Source organism: Panicum virgatum, chromosome 8N, assembly GCF_016808335.1.
Source record: "Panicum virgatum strain AP13 chromosome 8N, P.virgatum_v5, whole genome shotgun sequence".
Taxonomy (NCBI): Eukaryota; Viridiplantae; Streptophyta; class Magnoliopsida; order Poales; family Poaceae; genus Panicum; species Panicum virgatum.
The window spans coordinates 35,861,817-35,879,021 of NC_053152.1; the positions used below are offsets into that span (position 1 = coordinate 35,861,817).

At 48.5% G+C, this 17,205-nt stretch overlaps 2 protein-coding genes across 2 annotated transcripts; both read right to left on the reverse strand.

Moving 5' to 3' along the window:
- Window positions 1-1,672: 1,672 nt before the first annotated feature.
- On the reverse strand, window positions 1,673-4,672 carry LOC120684989 (short-chain dehydrogenase reductase 2a-like). Its single transcript, XM_039966841.1, is given in 4 exon segments — window positions 1,673-2,566; window positions 2,569-2,586; window positions 2,589-2,755; window positions 4,092-4,672. Coding segments are annotated over 4 exon segments (1,407 nt in total). The 3' UTR covers window positions 1,673-1,925.
- A 1,822-nt stretch (window positions 4,673-6,494) lies between these two features.
- Window positions 6,495-8,883, reverse strand: LOC120684428 (sex determination protein tasselseed-2-like). The gene is made up of 3 exons (XM_039966291.1): window positions 8,739-8,883; window positions 8,554-8,625; window positions 6,495-7,648 (listed from the first exon to the last, which is right to left on the reverse strand). The coding sequence occupies exons 1-3, from the start codon at window positions 8,765-8,767 to the stop codon at window positions 6,817-6,819; spliced, it is 933 nt and encodes a 310-aa protein (XP_039822225.1). The 5' UTR covers window positions 8,768-8,883; the 3' UTR covers window positions 6,495-6,816.
- Between the last annotated feature and the right edge of the window lie 8,322 nt (window positions 8,884-17,205).

A 17,205-nucleotide genomic window follows, 5' to 3' on the forward strand; every position in this document is an offset into this window, starting at 1 on the left:
GTTGTTTTGGAAAAGTGTCCGGCAGTTGTGCCGTGTGCTACGGCGGATGAGGAGTCCGGTAGCAACTTAAAACTTAGATCCTGTATGGATCAACACTACGTGTTACTCGGTACCAGAAAACTTGCTTTGAAAATCCTTTCTTTCAAATGAACCCCTGCATAAAAATTTGCTTTCCGCAAATTAAATCCTAGCCTCATCCTTGATTTACCCTGTGCATTATATTCTGTTTATACCCTCTCCGTGGGTTTGGTTGGACTTGCTAAGTACGTTTGTACTCACCCCATTCTTAATTTTTACAGAGGAAGATCCAGACTTCGTTCCCGAAGACGTTGAGTAGAGGTCCCGTCCTGCACTCAACCTTGCCTGTGGATAGGGTCACCCGCAGGAAGTTCCGTATGGCGCAAGACTCTGATAACGCCCTCTTCGTAGTTAATATCGTTGTGTGGGTGTTAGTTGTTATCCTCGCGATAGTGGCGCTTCACTGCCCATTACCGCGTAGAGTTGTACGGTGATGTACCATCTGATATAATAAAAGTGTTATTAGCCTTCTGGGACTGATATTGTATCACTTTTAAGTCTTCTCTTATGAGAGGATGCTTCAAGTGCAAACCTAGCACTCAGTAAAATGTATTTTTTGCCGAGTGGTAGCACCCGGCAAACTTTTTTTTATTTTTTCTCTTTCTTTCTTTTTTTGCTGAGTGCTAAAAATATTTTATTTGCTCTCTCTTTCTTTTTTCATCATATTTTCAAAATTTGTTCCAAAATACATTGAAAATTTGATCATTATTTCATATAGTTTTGGCTCAAATTTCATTTATACATATGTAGTTAAAATATAAAAATTATCAAATGGATTTGAAAAATTACCAAAATTTAACATGACATGATCTTCGATGTCTATTGGCTATACAAAAATTTTGGGAGTCAAACCACAGCTCGACAGTCACTTTCACTCCAAATCATACCGGATCATTCTAAACAATCATGAAACTTCTTCAGAGATGTACGTGACAACCTATGTGAAACCTTCTCAATTTTTTACCACAACCTCCACATATGATATCATGACATCTTGTCAAATTTCATAATTATTGGACTTCCTTTGCTTTTTATAGAATTTAAAAACCGCTTATGCACGCGGTGGAGGTCGTGTTTCCTTAACAAGATGTTCGAAATTTCTTTTGGTTTCATAATTGTGGCCTAAATGCGGATTGAATACCATGAATATCAAGTTTATACTCATTTTTTCATATTTTTGAATGACTAGCTGTTCAAATTTGACTTGATTCAAAAAATTACCAAAAATTAAATTAATTAGTTAAATATAGCAAATGAACTCAAAAATATACCAAACTTGAGTATGGGGTACTACATGTTGTATGTGGAGATCAAAAAAAGTTTGCGGTTCAAAAGAGAGAAAAAATTAATAATTTGCCGAGTGTCAGGAAGAGACACTCGGCAAAGGTGGTTCTTTGCCGAGTGTCATGTCTAGCACTCGGCAAAGGTGGCTTTGCCGAGTGCCCAATATATGGCACTCGGCAAAGGAGTCAGCACTCGGCATTGTTGAGCTTTCCGGTAGTGAGAATTAAAGAGGAATGCAAGTGAATACTTACATACATCTATTATACGTTTAAGGCTTCTCACTCTCAAGTCACAACTTTTGCAACTTACGAAAGCGGGAATTGCAAATACAGTCCATTTTATACTGAATCCACCAACTTTTCGTAGATTCAATCATTCAAAAGTCAGTCTCACAACAACCCTTCTAAACATAGATCACGACAATCAACAATTCACGCATTCCCTTCATTCACGCATTCCCTTTATTGTTTATCATGGTTAGGTGCAGTTTTCTACAACAAAAACATTAACAGAAAGGAAACACCACCTCAATGCTCAAGATCATCATCAGCTATGGCTAGTAGTCATTCCTGTGGCTTGGAGAGGAACGGCAGGTTCATGCGCTTGTAGCTCGTGAACCTGCCGTCCACCACCAGGTTGTGCCCGGACACGTACTTGGCGTCGTCGGAGGCGAGGTACACGGCGGCCCTTGCCACGTCCACCTCCTCGCACGTCGCGCCTCTCAGCTCGCCGAGCCCCCTGATGATGGCCGCCACCTGCTCCTCGCCGGCGGCGGCGCCCCAGAGAATGGTCGAGAACTGCTCCACCACCATCGGCGTCGGCACCGCGAAGGGCGAGATGCAGTTCACCCGCACGCCGAGGCGTGACAGCTCGGCTGCGGCGGCCTTCACCACCCCGGCGACGGTGAACTTGGACACCGAGTACGGGTACGTGCCGAGCCCGCCGAGGACGCCGCTGACGCTCGCCATGCAGACGATGGAGCCGCCGCTGCCGCCGCCGGTGCTCCCGGCCGGCGCCGCCATGACGCGCGTGGCGTGCTTGATGCCCGCCAGCGTGCCGCGCACGTTCACGGCCATGACGGCGTCGAACTCGGCCAGGTCGAGCTCGGCCACCCTCGACGTGCCGGCCAGCGAGCCGGCGACGCCGGCGCTGTTGAGCATGACGTCCAGCCGACCGTGCCGCGCGACGGTGGCGTCCACGGCCTCTCCTCGACGGTGACGTCGCGGGGGCGAAGTGGGCCGGAGGGCGCAGCTCCTCGGCCGCTGCAAGGCCCAGCTTGGTGTTGACGTCCGCGATGACGACGGCTGCCGCGCCTTCCTGGATGAACTCGTGGGCCGCGGCCTTCCCAAGCCCACTTGCCCCTCCGGTGATGAGGGCAACCTTTCCCTCAAGCCTGCACATTTTTTTTCCAATTGATGATTGTGTATATGGATTCTTTTTTTTTGAACGAACGGCACTCGACGAGTGCGTTTCTATTGATATAGCAGAAAATACAAGACTACGGCCCTGGGAGGTCATAGGCAGGGAAACCGAAAAGAAAAGGAAAGAAAAAAAAAACAACTAAACTCACCCGGTTGGATTGGGACATCAACGCGGGGTACCACTCATATCCACCCATCGGCGTCAGCCCCACACCTGAAGACGACAGCGGAGAGAAACGAACCGCAACTCCAAACCACGTACCGCACCCTTGCAGTCACCGAGACTCCGACGTGATCCGGCGCTAGCGAAGGATCCATGGAGGCAGACGCCTTCTTGGGCGTTGCAACCAAGCAGGACCTAACTGACGGAATGAGAAATACCGAGTCCGAGCAAAACCAAACGCGCGGGCGCCTCGCCGCATCCGCCGTTGGACGCCTCCTCTCTCGTGCGCGGGGGCCTCACCAATCCCGCCACAACTCCATGCTCGAACTCGTTCCTTAAGTTGCCGTCGAGATAGCGAGCAAAGCCGCCCCGCCTCCAAGGAACTTTACCAGAACAACAGACCGTCGCCGTGGTCTCAACTTCAACACGTAACCTCCTCCCGCAATAAGCCGCCGCAGATCAAGGTTGTCACCTGTGCCGTCTTCCAACGTTGTACCGCACCGAATAGGCACAGCCATGCTGACCTACTCGCCTCGATCCGCTACAGGCCGAGTCGTCTCCCGATGCCGTTGCCACAAGCGCCGTCCTCGAAACGCTGTCCCACACCGAACCGACGATTGCGAAGCAACGTCGGCCGCCGTGGTCCGCTGCGAGCAGCCGAGCGACACCCAAGCGACGACCCTTGATCACCAACAGATAGCCGCCTTGACGTGTGGAAGTCACACCCTTTAGCTTGTCCCACGACGGAGTTGCCAGCACCGGTCGAGGCCGCCAAAGACAGTGGGCCGGCCAAGCTGCAAATCGAGCGAGTCTCAAGAGACAACGCCTCAGAGGAGGGTACGACGCCAAAGGCGCCGCCGTCGCTCGTCTAGAAACTAGACAGGGTTTTCACCCAGAGACCTCGTGCAGCAGGAATGAAGCTCCAAAAAGACGCCCCCATCAGGGAAAGTGACGTCCGAGAACGCCGCCGTCAGAAGGCTTTCGCCCGGAGCATTCATCCCTATTGCACGCGCGCAATGTAGGAGACAGCACCACCGTCCCAGCCATCCCAACCGGGCAAGACGCCTCCACCGCACCCCACGAGTCATTGTGCAGCAATGTCGCTCCTCTGTCGTCCCGCTCCACCACCGGCCGTCGTGCAGCACCCTCCGCCGGCCGCGCGCATCGCCGGCCACGCGCCCAGCACGGCTTCCGCCGCCCGCTCGCCACGCCGGACGCGCGCCCAGCACGGCCCCTGCCGGACTCGCGCGTAGGGCCTTCCACCGGCCGCACCTCTCCGGCCGAGCACCTCACCGGCCCGCGCGCCTCGCCTCGCCGTCCCGCGCGCCGCCGGCCGCACGTGCGTCGCCGGCCGCACACCTCCGCCGACCGCACGTCGCAGGTAGAGGGGCGGTGAAGCCTCGGCGCCGCCCCCCTCGCTGCAGCAGCCCACGCCCGCAGCGCCGCCGCCCCTGCGAACGTGCCCGCAGCGACCAACGCTCCCGCGCACGGCCGCCGGCCGGCGAGCACCCGCAGCGGCCCTCCAGATCCAGCCAAGGGGCGGCGGATCCGGCCTCGGGGCCACCGGAACCACGCGCGTTCCCGCGGTCCGACCGCCGTTGAGGAGATCCACGCGCAGGCCTACTCCGCGCGCCGCCCGCGTCGGTCCTCTCCGCATCCGCGCAGCCCCGAGCGCCAGCTCCACCCCGACGGTAGATCCGCCGGCGCAGTCGCCGGATCCGGCCATTGGGGCCCGGATCCGGCCACCCCGGCGTCGACGGCGCGCAGCCCGGCGACGAGCCCCTCCGCCCTCCATGGGCGTCCGCGTCCGCCACGAGGGGGAAGGCAGGAGCCGGGGAAGCCACGCCGCCGCCGTCCCGGCGGGCCGCACGGGCTTCCGGCGGCCGGCTCCGGCGGCGGCGCGGCGGGGGAGAAGGAGGGAGGGGTGGCGGCGGCGGCCGGGGTCGGAACCGCCCGAGTCGCCCTACGCGGGGGCGACGCGGGGGAAGTCTTCACGTGTATATGGATTCCGGGGACTTGATGATGTGTTCTGGACACTTAAAGCATTTATATACTTCAAAAAAATCATGGAAAATATTTTAAAATTTATTTATGCGAATCAAGATGGAAAGTTGGAAATCGGAGCGTGAGTTGCAGCAATGGCAGAAGATGAAGATTTGCCCAGAAGGTCCGTGAGAATTGCTGATAGAAACAACATAATGATCCATAGGTATAAATACTAACGAAAAAAACCTTAAAACTTGATAATGAAATACATGAGGTCAAGCTAGAAAATTGGGAAAATTTCAGGTACTGTCGAAATTACCCAAGGTGCAAGCTCATACCTCCCCTTCGCCGGCGCCGGAAGCGGTGGTGGCGCCCGTGACGCCTTGCACTCGCCGCCGGCCATGGAACCGTCCATCTCCGAGGCCATTCTCCCAAGTAGATCCTAAGATCCAAGAGGAGCTATGATGAGAAGTCAACGGCGTGAGAGAGAGAGAAATGGAGAAGGAAGAACAGGGTAAGCAGCGAGAGTGGTTGCTCGCCTGCAGGCTATATACGAGGGTTGCGAGGAACTGAGCCTGGCCGGCATATACATGTGCGCCGAGGTTGTCAACGCAGCTAACGACATGTGCACTACACATGCTAGACTACATGAGATTCAAAATGTGCGAAAATATGGATTACGATAAAACTATAAAGTTGTAGTTGTTGGGCAAGAAACTTATTATTAGTGGTTTGTGGACTGTGGGTCTGTGGCACCTTTGTTCTTTATTTATTTCACTACATGTAGCTCATCTACTATCTTCTTCCTCCCTTCTTTATTTCTCACAAGTACATATTTGAGGTAGCCATGGTTGGGCATCCATCCCCCTTCTAGTGTAGACTTTGGGACATGCATATGGCTGCTCATCTACGATCTGACAAAGAAATGCCTGGTCCAGTGCGTAGATCGAGCTCTTTGACTTTGGGGCGGGGCTAAACCCAACGATCATTTCTTTGATTTTCGTCTAGTACAGTTGAAATATTTTTCCTGCAAACATCGAAGCAATGCAAACAAGAATGATTGTTCAGGAAGTTCCTTGTGTTCGAACTCGAGCACATGGCGACAGAGTGCTTCTAAGTTAATTTTACAGCCCACATGTGTACTGAAATAAACATGTCTGAAACTCTGAACAATTGAGGTTTACATACACCAGTTCAATTCAATTCGGAATCATGAAGATCATATATACAGGATTTTTCGTACTATAATAAAATGTGTTGGACTTTAGAAAATATTCGATTAGAAAATAGTCTTCTAAGGTATTCATAGTCACGCACGGACTGAGAAATTTTCTTCTTCTATTATCTAAAAAAACCACAGAAATTTCCAAGATGTCAAGTACTCTTGATCAAAGGCACTAATCACATTATTATTAATGCCAGCATGGACCATGGATAAGTGGCGTAATGCGATCCAATATTGTTCGCTTAAGATTTGAATTAGAAACCCCGGAAAGTATCTGATGGTGTTGAGCTGCATACGAATGCGAGTGAAAGTCTGAACTCTGAACATTGGGCGCATGTTGCTGAACTAAATGTCTCATGGTCTTTCTGATTGAAAATAGAACATCTAGTACCTTTGAGGCTTCACAGGTCGCAACTCCTCCATACTAAGAAATCATTAACAGCAAATCCACAACCTTTCTCTGGAGAATCCGCTAACTTTTCATGGATTCAAAAGTCACTGACAACCCTCCTAAACCAAACCACGATCACAACAACTCACACATTCTCTTTCTTCTTCCTGACAGTTAGCTGCAGTTTTGTACAAAGGAAATTAACACCAACAGAAAAGCAAACACCACCCACCTCAAGCTCAAGTTCATCATCAACGGGATCATTAATTCACTCCTGTGGCTTCGTAGGGAAGGGCAGGTTCATGTTCTTGTAGCTCGTGAACCCGCCGTCGACCACCAGGTTGTGCCCGGAGACGTACTTGGCGTCGTCGGAGGCGAGGTACACGGCGGCCCTGGCGATGTCCACCGCCTCGCACGTCGCGCCTCTCAGCTCCCCGAGGCCCCTGATGATGGCCGCCACCTGCGCCTCATCGGCGGCTCCGCCGAGCAGCGCCGAGAACTGGCCCACCACCATCGGCGTCGGCACCGCGTACGGCGAGATGCAGTTGACGCGGACGCCGAGGCGCGAGAGCTCGGCGGCGGCGGCCTTGACGATCCCCGCGATGGCGAACTTGGACACCGAGTACGGGTACGTCCCGAGCCCGCCAAGGACGCCGCTGATGCTTGCCATGCACAGGATTGACCCGCCGCCGGCGGCCGCGGCCGGCGGCACCATGACGCGCGTGGCGTGCTTGATCCCCGCCAGCGTCCCGCGCACGTTCACCGACATGACGGCGTCGAACTGCGCCAGGTCCAGGCTGGCCAGCCGCGACGTGCCCGGGGTCAGCGGGCCCACGACGCCGGCGCTGTTGAGCATGACGTCCAGCCGGCCGTGCCGCGCCACGGCGGCGTCCACGGCCGCGGCGACGCTGTCCTCGACGGCGACGTCGCAGGGCACGAAGTGGGCCTTCGGGCCCAGCTCGCGCGCCGTCTCGCGGCCCAGCTCGGAGTTGATGTCCGCGAGGATCACGGCCCGCGCGCCCTCCTGGATGAACTCGTGGGCCGCGGCCTTCCCGAGCCCACTCGCGCCCCCGGTCACCAGTGCGACCTTCCCCTCCAGCCTGTGCAGAATTAAGTGCTTGGTGTCAGAATTGACTGCGAATTGAATATTACAGCCTTGTTGGGTTGATTAGAAAAATGTTCATTGAAACTTGCACAAACTAGTTAGTTAAGAACTTAAAGGCAAATGACAAAGGGGGGCACACTGCACAAAGAAAAATATCCTGTGCAGAAGTAAAAGAAAATACATACAGGCAGAAAAATGATGCTTTCTTTCTTTGAACTAAACGTTGCATTTTTATTCTTGTGTGTGAATTGGGATGGAATTTCAAATACTTTGTGTAATGAGTTTAGAGCATCTTTCTCTTCTTCCTAATACAAAGATACGCACATCTCCTGTTCATTCGTGAAAAATAAGTTTTGAGCCGCTAAGCTCGAAGATTTGCAAAGACAGGGAGCAGACAGTGTCAGATTAAACAATGGGTGGGTTGGCCGTTGGCTGACAAATCCAGGAAACTCTCGCGCGTGGTTAACGGCAAGATTCTTGGCATTGGCAAAAGGAGGGCTGACTGACATCACTGTTGGGTGGCCCTGCCCTTTTGGAACAGCAGGGTACTCACTGTTCCTGGAAGCTGCCGTGCTTCCAACTCACAAGCAAACGTACACGTGGGCCCACACATCCCCCTCTCTCTCATGTGCTACGACTAGACTCTCTCTCTCTCCTCTCTCTGGCTCTCTCTCGCACTGTCTCACTGAGAGGCTGAGATCAATCACATGACACAACAGTGCCGGTAGCTGCATTAAAACCTGCATCCCGTCCTGGAATATTACACCCTGGAGAGATCTCATTAAGCAGATAACACCAAAGTTTCTGCCGGTAGCATGGATCCCTCCTGGCTAGTATAGTACTAATGTCTTAAGAGGATGCATGGTGCGCTAGTATAGTGAGTCTGGTGTTTCCTCTCACCTTCCTTTGTTGGCCGCCGCCGCCGACTGCAGCCACCGCTCGCCGCCGGCCACCACCGGAGCCGCCCTTCTCCTGGAAAGATCCACGCGCCACAGCGTCAGAGACTCCGCTTGTCAGTTGCATGCTATGTACGTATTTATACGGCACAATTACGGGAAAAAGTGCAGAATGGATGAGATGTGTACCTAGCTTCGCCGACGAGCCGGTGCATCATGTCGACCTGCTCTTCTTGCTTCTGGTTCTTACCTTGCTAGTTGAGACTAGAGAGAGAGGCGGGACGATGAGGGCTAGCTGCTCGCGTGTGTATGAGAGAGGATGGGGGATGTTGGAGCGTCTGGGCCTTCAGCTACTGCCTCATTATATAATAACTAGAAGAGCATGAGTTCACCTCCCTCCCTCCCTCTCTCTCTCTTCTCTCGCATGTGCAACTGTAACCAACCACCCTATTTATTAATACATGGACAATTTGGTGACCTAAGAAAATTAATTCCTGCTAGCTTATTTAGCTTTGTTATAATCAAATTTGGTCAACTTTAACTAAATTTATAGAAATAATAATAATATTTGCAATACCAGATTTATTTCATTGAATCTAGCATGAATATACGTTGGCAATGCATATGCTGGTTAGTATAGTTTTGTACTATTTTTCTATAGATTTGGTCAAAGTTAGACATGTTTGATTTTAGATAAACCTAACGTAATATGTAAATAAAAATTGAGGGAGTAGTTTTTGGTCCATGCATGCCATTTGGTTCATCACTTCTTGCAGGAGGCAGAATTGAAGGCTAACTGTGATGGCTCTGATTCTCTGAAAGCCACTGTGTGTGCATGAGTGTGATGGAATTCGGCTGTGCGGACTGTGGAATGAAAAGGGTTGTTGGATCGGAGGGAAGACCAATCAATAGACCGAGGGTGTGTTTATATCGTTTTGGCGTAAATTTTTAGAAAAGAATTTTACTATTTCGGACCATTAAATAAAGTTTATTTACAAAAATTTTTACACCGATGGATAATTAGGTTCCTTAGATTCGTCTCGCGATTTACAATCCATCCGTGCAAAAAGTTTTGCAAATAGATTTTATTTAGTACTCTATGTATGTGTCTAAATATTCGATGCAACATTTTTGGATGTAAAATTTTGGGATCTAAACAAGGCCTGAAAAGCACAATGTTTGTGCCCCCTTATCATTCTCTTGTTTTGTCCAGATGTTGATGAGAGAGCTGCCGCAGATGGATCTACCACTAATCTCTGCTGATGCAGCAACAAATTATTTGCATTATGTACGTGTACTATATATAAGTACATGCCATGTGCAACATGGTGGTCAATTCACTTAACTGACCACCACAAATTGATGAGTGGAGACCAGCACTGACATATATACAAAGAAAATGAAGAGAATACAGACAAAACATATATCAGCAATTAGCTAACCAAGCATAAGTGAGGGTAAAAGGGATTTAAATAATTTTGTTGAATTATGACTACAAAATTTCATTTCTTTGCTAGCTCATCATAATTTGGATGAATAAGCTCGTGCATACAACTCAAAAAAGTGGGGAAATAATATGTACGTGCTTGTATACATATTACATACAACCTGCTTATTCTATGACCAAATTCACGCATGCACGCTTGGAGATAGAGACGCCCAAAAGAACTCTGGAAACACATCGACTTCCAAGACTTTGCTGACTACTTGTTTGAATTATAAGCAGGTGTGTGGTCAAAAAGTTTGACACTTTGGAAAAGCATTAGTGCTTTAAGAAGAGGCGGAAACTCAGGACATAACAATAAATAAGATAGGATTTCTCGTAGAGTAATTTCGCATTGCCATGCCGACACATAATTTCGCATTAGCTGAACATCCGCAGGCAGCATATTTTTTTAGAGAATGTCCAGGTCTTGAACACTCTCAAGGGAATGTCTACAGCCAAACGAGGGATCAGACTCTCGAGTTATAAGAGTTTTTAGACTCTAAACCTCAAACGAGAAATTTCCCAAAAACAAGAGAAGCTAAAGAACAAGAAAAGAAAGCTAGAAGGCTAAACTTCAATCTTCTTCTTCGTTCCTGCTTCAACCTTGCAATGTCTTCACACAAAACCAATCCATCACATCTATGTATGCTTAGAAACTTAATGTCCGGACATCTGTGCTTGTCATATCTCTTCAAGTAACCTCCGCCTGCTGGTAGGGTAGCACATCGGCAAAGCTTCCATGAAAGATAGCGGCACCGTTGCCGGCCTGCATGAGGCTAGACCCAGCAGCAATCGACGACAGCAACCGAGGCAATTTGGGCTCTCCAAAAGCGACACCTCCCAAGGAGGAAGCGATGCCAAAGGCGCGTCGTCGCCAGTTCATAGAAACTGAGCGCAGTTTTCACTAGGAGTGTGCCATGGCAGCAGAAGCCTAGTTAGGTCATAGGATCGTGACCCTCTGGTACCATGTAAGAAAGTAGGGTGTACATAATATGGTCGATGTATTGCATTGAGCACCATGGGCGGTATAAATTACATAGACTTGGGGGGCAAGGCGCCTCCCCGATACATATGGGTGTCCGGGATTAGATATCCTAACCTACCAAATGTACTCTAACACTATTCATCAAACGTAAACAAGCTATATTTTAAATTATTTTAACATACTCTCTAATTTAAGGCTAGTCTGGTAAGACTTCGGCTACTAAAAATGGCTTCCGATATGGCTTCTCTAGTGAAGTAGTTTTTTCTTTTAGATCATCTCATTTGAAAAAATATTTGGTAAAATAACTACTCCAGCACCCCGTCACCGCAGCTTCAAAATGAGCGTCGCCGTCAGTTCCAGTGACCATTGGATCTATATCGATGGTGATAGGGATATCACGGCCAGTCCTAAAACCGGCTGTGATACCATTATCCCAAATAAAAAATGAAACCGTCAGCTCACGCCGCCCCACATGTGCCCTGCCCCGTTCGCTCCTCATTCCAGCCAATTGGCTTGGTAGGGGTGCTGGGGTAGGTGGGGCCTAGGAGTCAGGATAGCAATTTTTCCTATGGGGGCGGATCCCCGCGGGGACCCGACCCGAACGGGGAGGGGATAGGGCTTATTTTGCCCCCACGGAGATATTAGCGTGGAGCCGGGGATGAGTTTAGCCCCGTGGGGCACCGATGGGGACCCGATATTCTATTGACACAACAATTTTCTAGCGGCCCAACAACTAAATTGGAGCCCAAAAGCCCAACAACCTCTCCTTACCCAGAAACCCTATCATTATCATCTTATTTCCCCCACCCTCTCCTCTTTGCTGCAGGTTGGCGGCGACAGGGCCACCCACCACCGATCTGCTCTCCTCCCTCTCCACCGCTGCTCTCCTCGCTCTCCCTACGCCCTCGCCTCGCCGGCCGGCTCATCGTTGGTTACTGAGAGATCCACCGCGCAGTTGCTCGAACCTTCGCCTCGGCGGCCGGCCCCTCACTGGTCGCTGCTCTTCGCATCGTCGGCCTCCTCGAGCCTGCGCCATTGCTCGATCTCTCCTCTATCCTAGTCTCTGCTGCTAGTTGGGACTCGGGGTCGCCACCGCCACTCGCTTGCCTCCCGAGCTACCATGTATTGGTGGTGCACGGTGGAGCCCCCCGGCGGTTGGCGGAAGGTGCGGCCGGAGATGAGACGAGCGCGGCTGTGGAGCGCCTCCTCGACGACCACATCCACTAACATGCGCAGTCCCGTGGGGCTCCATCGGGGATCCAGGATCCACGGGGAATGGGGCCGGGGGACAATTTTGCCTCGACAAGGATTTCGGGTTTCGGGGCGGGGATTGCAAATCGGGGATCGGAGCGGGGATGAGGATCACCCCCCCCCCCCGGCCCCGACCCGGCCCGTTGCCAACCTGACCTCGGAGGGGAGGCGAGGGGAGAACCAGCATGGGCAGAGGAGGGTAGGAGCAGTAGGAGCAGAGGAGGGAGCTAGGAGCGGCGGGGGAGAGCGATGATATGTGAGAGAAATGAGAGGGATATGAAGTGGAAGAGGAAAACTAATACGAAGTCTTTAGTCACCGCCGGTTCGTATTACGATTCGACGGTGATGCCCACCGGTAGGTCCAAAGAAAACCGGCGTGAATGCGTGATAGACTATCACCACTGGCTCGGTTCAAAACGGTGGTTACAAGGACTTTGGAATATGCTATTCTGTGGTAGTAAATGCTAAATACATAAGATCAAATATCTATTATACTTTAATTTTTCTATTTTTATTTTTCCTTCTATTTCTTTTTCTTCTCATTTCTTTATTTCCTGTTTCTTCTCCTCATCATGTTCTTCCCATGCACCTTAGGCTGTCCACACTCATCTTCCTCTATATCTATCCACTAAAAGGAATATTACTATTTGGTCATCGAGATTCTATCCCCTATATCCAGTTTCTCTGCAGCCATCATCCTCTACATCTTCTCCTCTATATCAACTACCAACATGTAGGACCCACATGTCATACACTATTAGTTTTTTATCCCCACCCACCCCGTCGTCCATCCTCTGTCTCTCTCCTCCCTCCTCCCTCCATGGCGCCGCCTCCCTCCTCCCTACTCGGCCGGTGTGGCGCATACTTAGCTCGGCCAGCGCGGCACATCCCCGGCTCCGGCGCGAGCCCTGCGCGGCCACGACGGTGGCGGAGCTCCGCGCGCTGCCACGTCGGTGGCAGAGGTGCAAGCGGAGGCACAACGCGCTGCGGAAGCGCAGGCTCGGCGGAGGTGGTGCGGCCAATGGCGGCATTGATGCGCGCAAATGCCGACGGCAGCGGCCCTCGTGGCACTGAGAGCTTCGTGGTGGCGGCTCTGCTCGGTGAGGCGAAGGGGGAATGAATGGCGGCAGGGGCGGGGGCCGTCCGCTCTGCCCCGGGTCACGTATATAATGAGCCTAATTAGGACATGATCAGACACTAAATTGCTACAATAATGCTACAATAAACATGCTTTAATGATGGATTAATTAGGCTCATTAGATTCGTCACGTAGTTGCCAGACGAGATCTGTAATTAGTTTTATGATTAGTCTACATTTAATACTTCAAATGTTGAAGATTTTCTTCTAAAAATATAAAAATGCAAAATGCAAAGTGATCTAAACACACGCTTAGGTACAGGGAGCACACGCGTGCAAGCAAAAGAAAAAACAAATCAGTTGGAGCGATTATCGAGAGAGGATTGGTGATGGACCTTTACATGTTGCCATGGGCAGAGGATACGATCGATCAGCCTGCAGAAGATAGATGCCATGCCATCCAGGTGCAGATATCTGCACGGTATTGATGTGGCTCCTACTGCAGGACACACACATGCTCAGAGGCCGTGTTTGGTTGTGGGGTGAAAAGTTTTTCACCCTATTTTGACCACTAATTTAGAGTAGTAAATGAAGTCTAATTACAAAACCACCTCCACAACCCCCCGTGTAAATCGCGAGACGAATCTAATGAGGCCTTTGACCGCGCGATTAGAGGATGGTTACTGTAGCATCACTGTAGCAAATCATCAATTAATTACCGTCATTAGATTCGTCTCGAAAAGTTACACTTATCCCTGAAAAGGTTTTGCAAATAGACTTCATTTAATACTCCATGCATACGAGATTCTCTTCTCGGAAAACGTGCGTGGATTTTACCAAACACGGCATTAAGTTGCGTATACACCAACTAATTGAATTGCTTACAAGATTTACAGGCTCATAGTTGACAGTTTTCTTTCTCTTTTTAAACTTTCATGCGAGGAAGGACGTGTACACACAGAAAAAACATTCGTCTCCTTGAATCAACAAAGTCCACTGGATAAGGAAGACCTGCTCCGATGTCATGTTTAGGGACTGTTTGGAGAGCTCATTATTGTGGCTTCGGCCTCAGCTGTTTGCGCAAAACGAGGTCATGTATTGTAAAGCCATTTTAGGTCTTGTTTAGATGCGAAATTCAAAATTCCAAAACTATCTTGCGGCACATGCATGAAGCATTAAAACTAGACAAAATAAAAAAACTAATTGCATAGTTTGCTTATAAATTACGAGACGAATCTAATTAGCCTAATTAGGCCATGATTAGACAATAAATTACTATAGTAAAACTAAAGTAAATATGTACTAATGACAAATTAATTAGTCTTAATAAATGTGTCTCGTAGTTTACAGACGATGTAATTAGTTTTGTGATTAGTCTATGTTCTTCAAATGTGCAAAAATTTCATTTCAAAAAGTTTACACTGTGCATCCAAACAAGGGCTTATTATAAACCCGGGCTACAACAAACTATAAGCTGGGTTAAACCAGTTTTTTTTTTTTTTTTTGCTGCACCTACTTTAGCTTTACTAGTGAAACAGTTTTGGAAGAAGCCCTTCCAAACGGCCCTTTAGTTTTATTTGTAGGGATCTGATATATCTCCACCAGGCCCCATTTCCACAACATAAACCCTATGTTAAAATTGCTTTTTTATTAGAAGGAGATTTGCTTTCTTGCTCCAGTACTCAACAGATCCTCAACACACGAGCACAGACAAAATTTAATGTTACAAAAGAGTGCAGTACATACATGCTACTAGCATATACTACTCACAGCCTCCTTTTTAGGTACTCGTCCTGAACAGCAAAGGGCCACTACAAGGGACACGCAACGAAAAGGGGGTGCCCTTGTGCCGTGGGTTAGCCCTACAGTGCCGCGGTCTTTGCCTGCCGATCTGCCCTAAAGCCCCCGCCGTGTCCACCTAATCTACACGCTTTCCGCTCAAAAGCATCCATGCACCACCACGCATGCATGCCTTCCGTAAATTACTAACGCATACATTTTGGCACTAGCATCCAAAGAGATCGCCCGATCATACACAGCGTGATCCAGCCAGCAAAAATATTTTCTTCTCTCTTTGCATTCAGTTCAGATGGAGAGTACTTTCTCTATCATTGGGCGCTACTACTGTTTTCTTTAATAATTTTCTTAATCAGCAAGGATATCCAAAGTCCCATCTATGCATTTGTACTTAGCTAGGACGACGCATCCAAGAATATTTGCTATTGAGTAAAATATATGAGCGGTCCTCAAACTTATCTCGAGGTGTCATCTAGGTCCCTAAACTCTTAAAATATATTTTTAGATCACTAAACTTGTCCAGATGTGTCATTCGGGTCCCTAAACTCTCAAAATGCATCTTCAGGTCCCCAAACTTGTCTTAATATGTCATTTCGGTCCCCAAACAAGGTGAATTTTCATATCCCTGAAAATTGCCATTGATTAATTGTATTCAAAATGTACTATTTATTAAACTATTTTTTCAACTGATTCATTTAGAAATCTTACTAGTAAGACCATTTAAATTTTGAATTAGCTTCTTATTAATCATAAATCATGAGTTAATCTAGATCATTTGATATCAATGGTGGATATTATAGTTTTCTTGTTTAACATGGAGATATCAATGATAATTCTTAATATTTCGTGCTAACTATTTATATTTTGTATACGCTTTGTATAAATTTATTAAGATAATTTGTTCCCATTCTCAATAAAAATCAGAATAGCAATTTTTATTAAATTTAAAGTAGCAAAATATTTTTTAATTAACTTAAAGTAGCAAAAAACATTTATATTAAATTGAAAATAGCATCTTGAGAGTTTAGAGATCTGGATATCACCGCGGGACAAGTTTATGGACCTAAAACCGCATTTTAAGAGATTATGGAACTATGTGACACCTTGAACTAAGTTCGGGGATTTGAAAATGCATTTTGGGAGTTAAGAGACCTAGATGACACACCCCAACAAGTTTAGCGACCACTGATGTACTTTACTGATTGAGACATATAGTAGTATATGGTTGGATAAGTTCTAAATAAGACATCACCTGAAGGTACAGAAATGAAAAGGGCAGCCATTTTTAGCCCCACTATCTGCTGGTTGCTGAACTGAACTATTGTCATCAGTCATTCTCTGAATTTCCATGTATACAAAATGGTGCACTACCCATAATTAATCATTTCACCATCATAATCTGCTCAATTTCTCCGAGTTATCATGTGACATGATCCATACATAGTATAACACCATTGTACTAGGCTAGCAATCATGGATGCATATTGGGTGCAGTGTGCCAGGAAGAGGAGAGACAGGGCACAGACAGGCCCTGGTGTGCCCCAGCTGGGCTCGCCATTGTTTAGCTGCACCAGATCCAGTTTTGCGTCTTCCCAGTTTGTTTAGCAACCAGGTAATCAAACTTGGTGGCGTCCGCTTTGTTGTACATGCGTGTTAGTTTTATCGCCCCCTCGATCCGTCTTGGATTCTGTTCATACGCGGTGGTTTGGTTTTTAAGGCACAGCGAAATCTGTCAAGCACTTTTCCTAGCAAAGAAAGCGATCATGGCGTGCCGTATTTCTTGCTGCTGCTTTAGTATCTTTTTGTTCTGATTGATATACACACATATAACTGTATTAAATTTACTTATATAGTCACTGTATAATTTTTAACTATTATTTCACACGCGCGATCTCCTCAATTATTTCAGGATGTTGCCAGGTTCAGCTAGCTGTTTGCAAGGTTCAGCTAGCTGTGACGGTGTGACCTATCTATTACAGGTCATTCGAGACTTTCATGAAGATGTTGAGGACGCTTGCTATCTATCGCTTGGCCCCAGATCTGACTCGTGAATTATTAG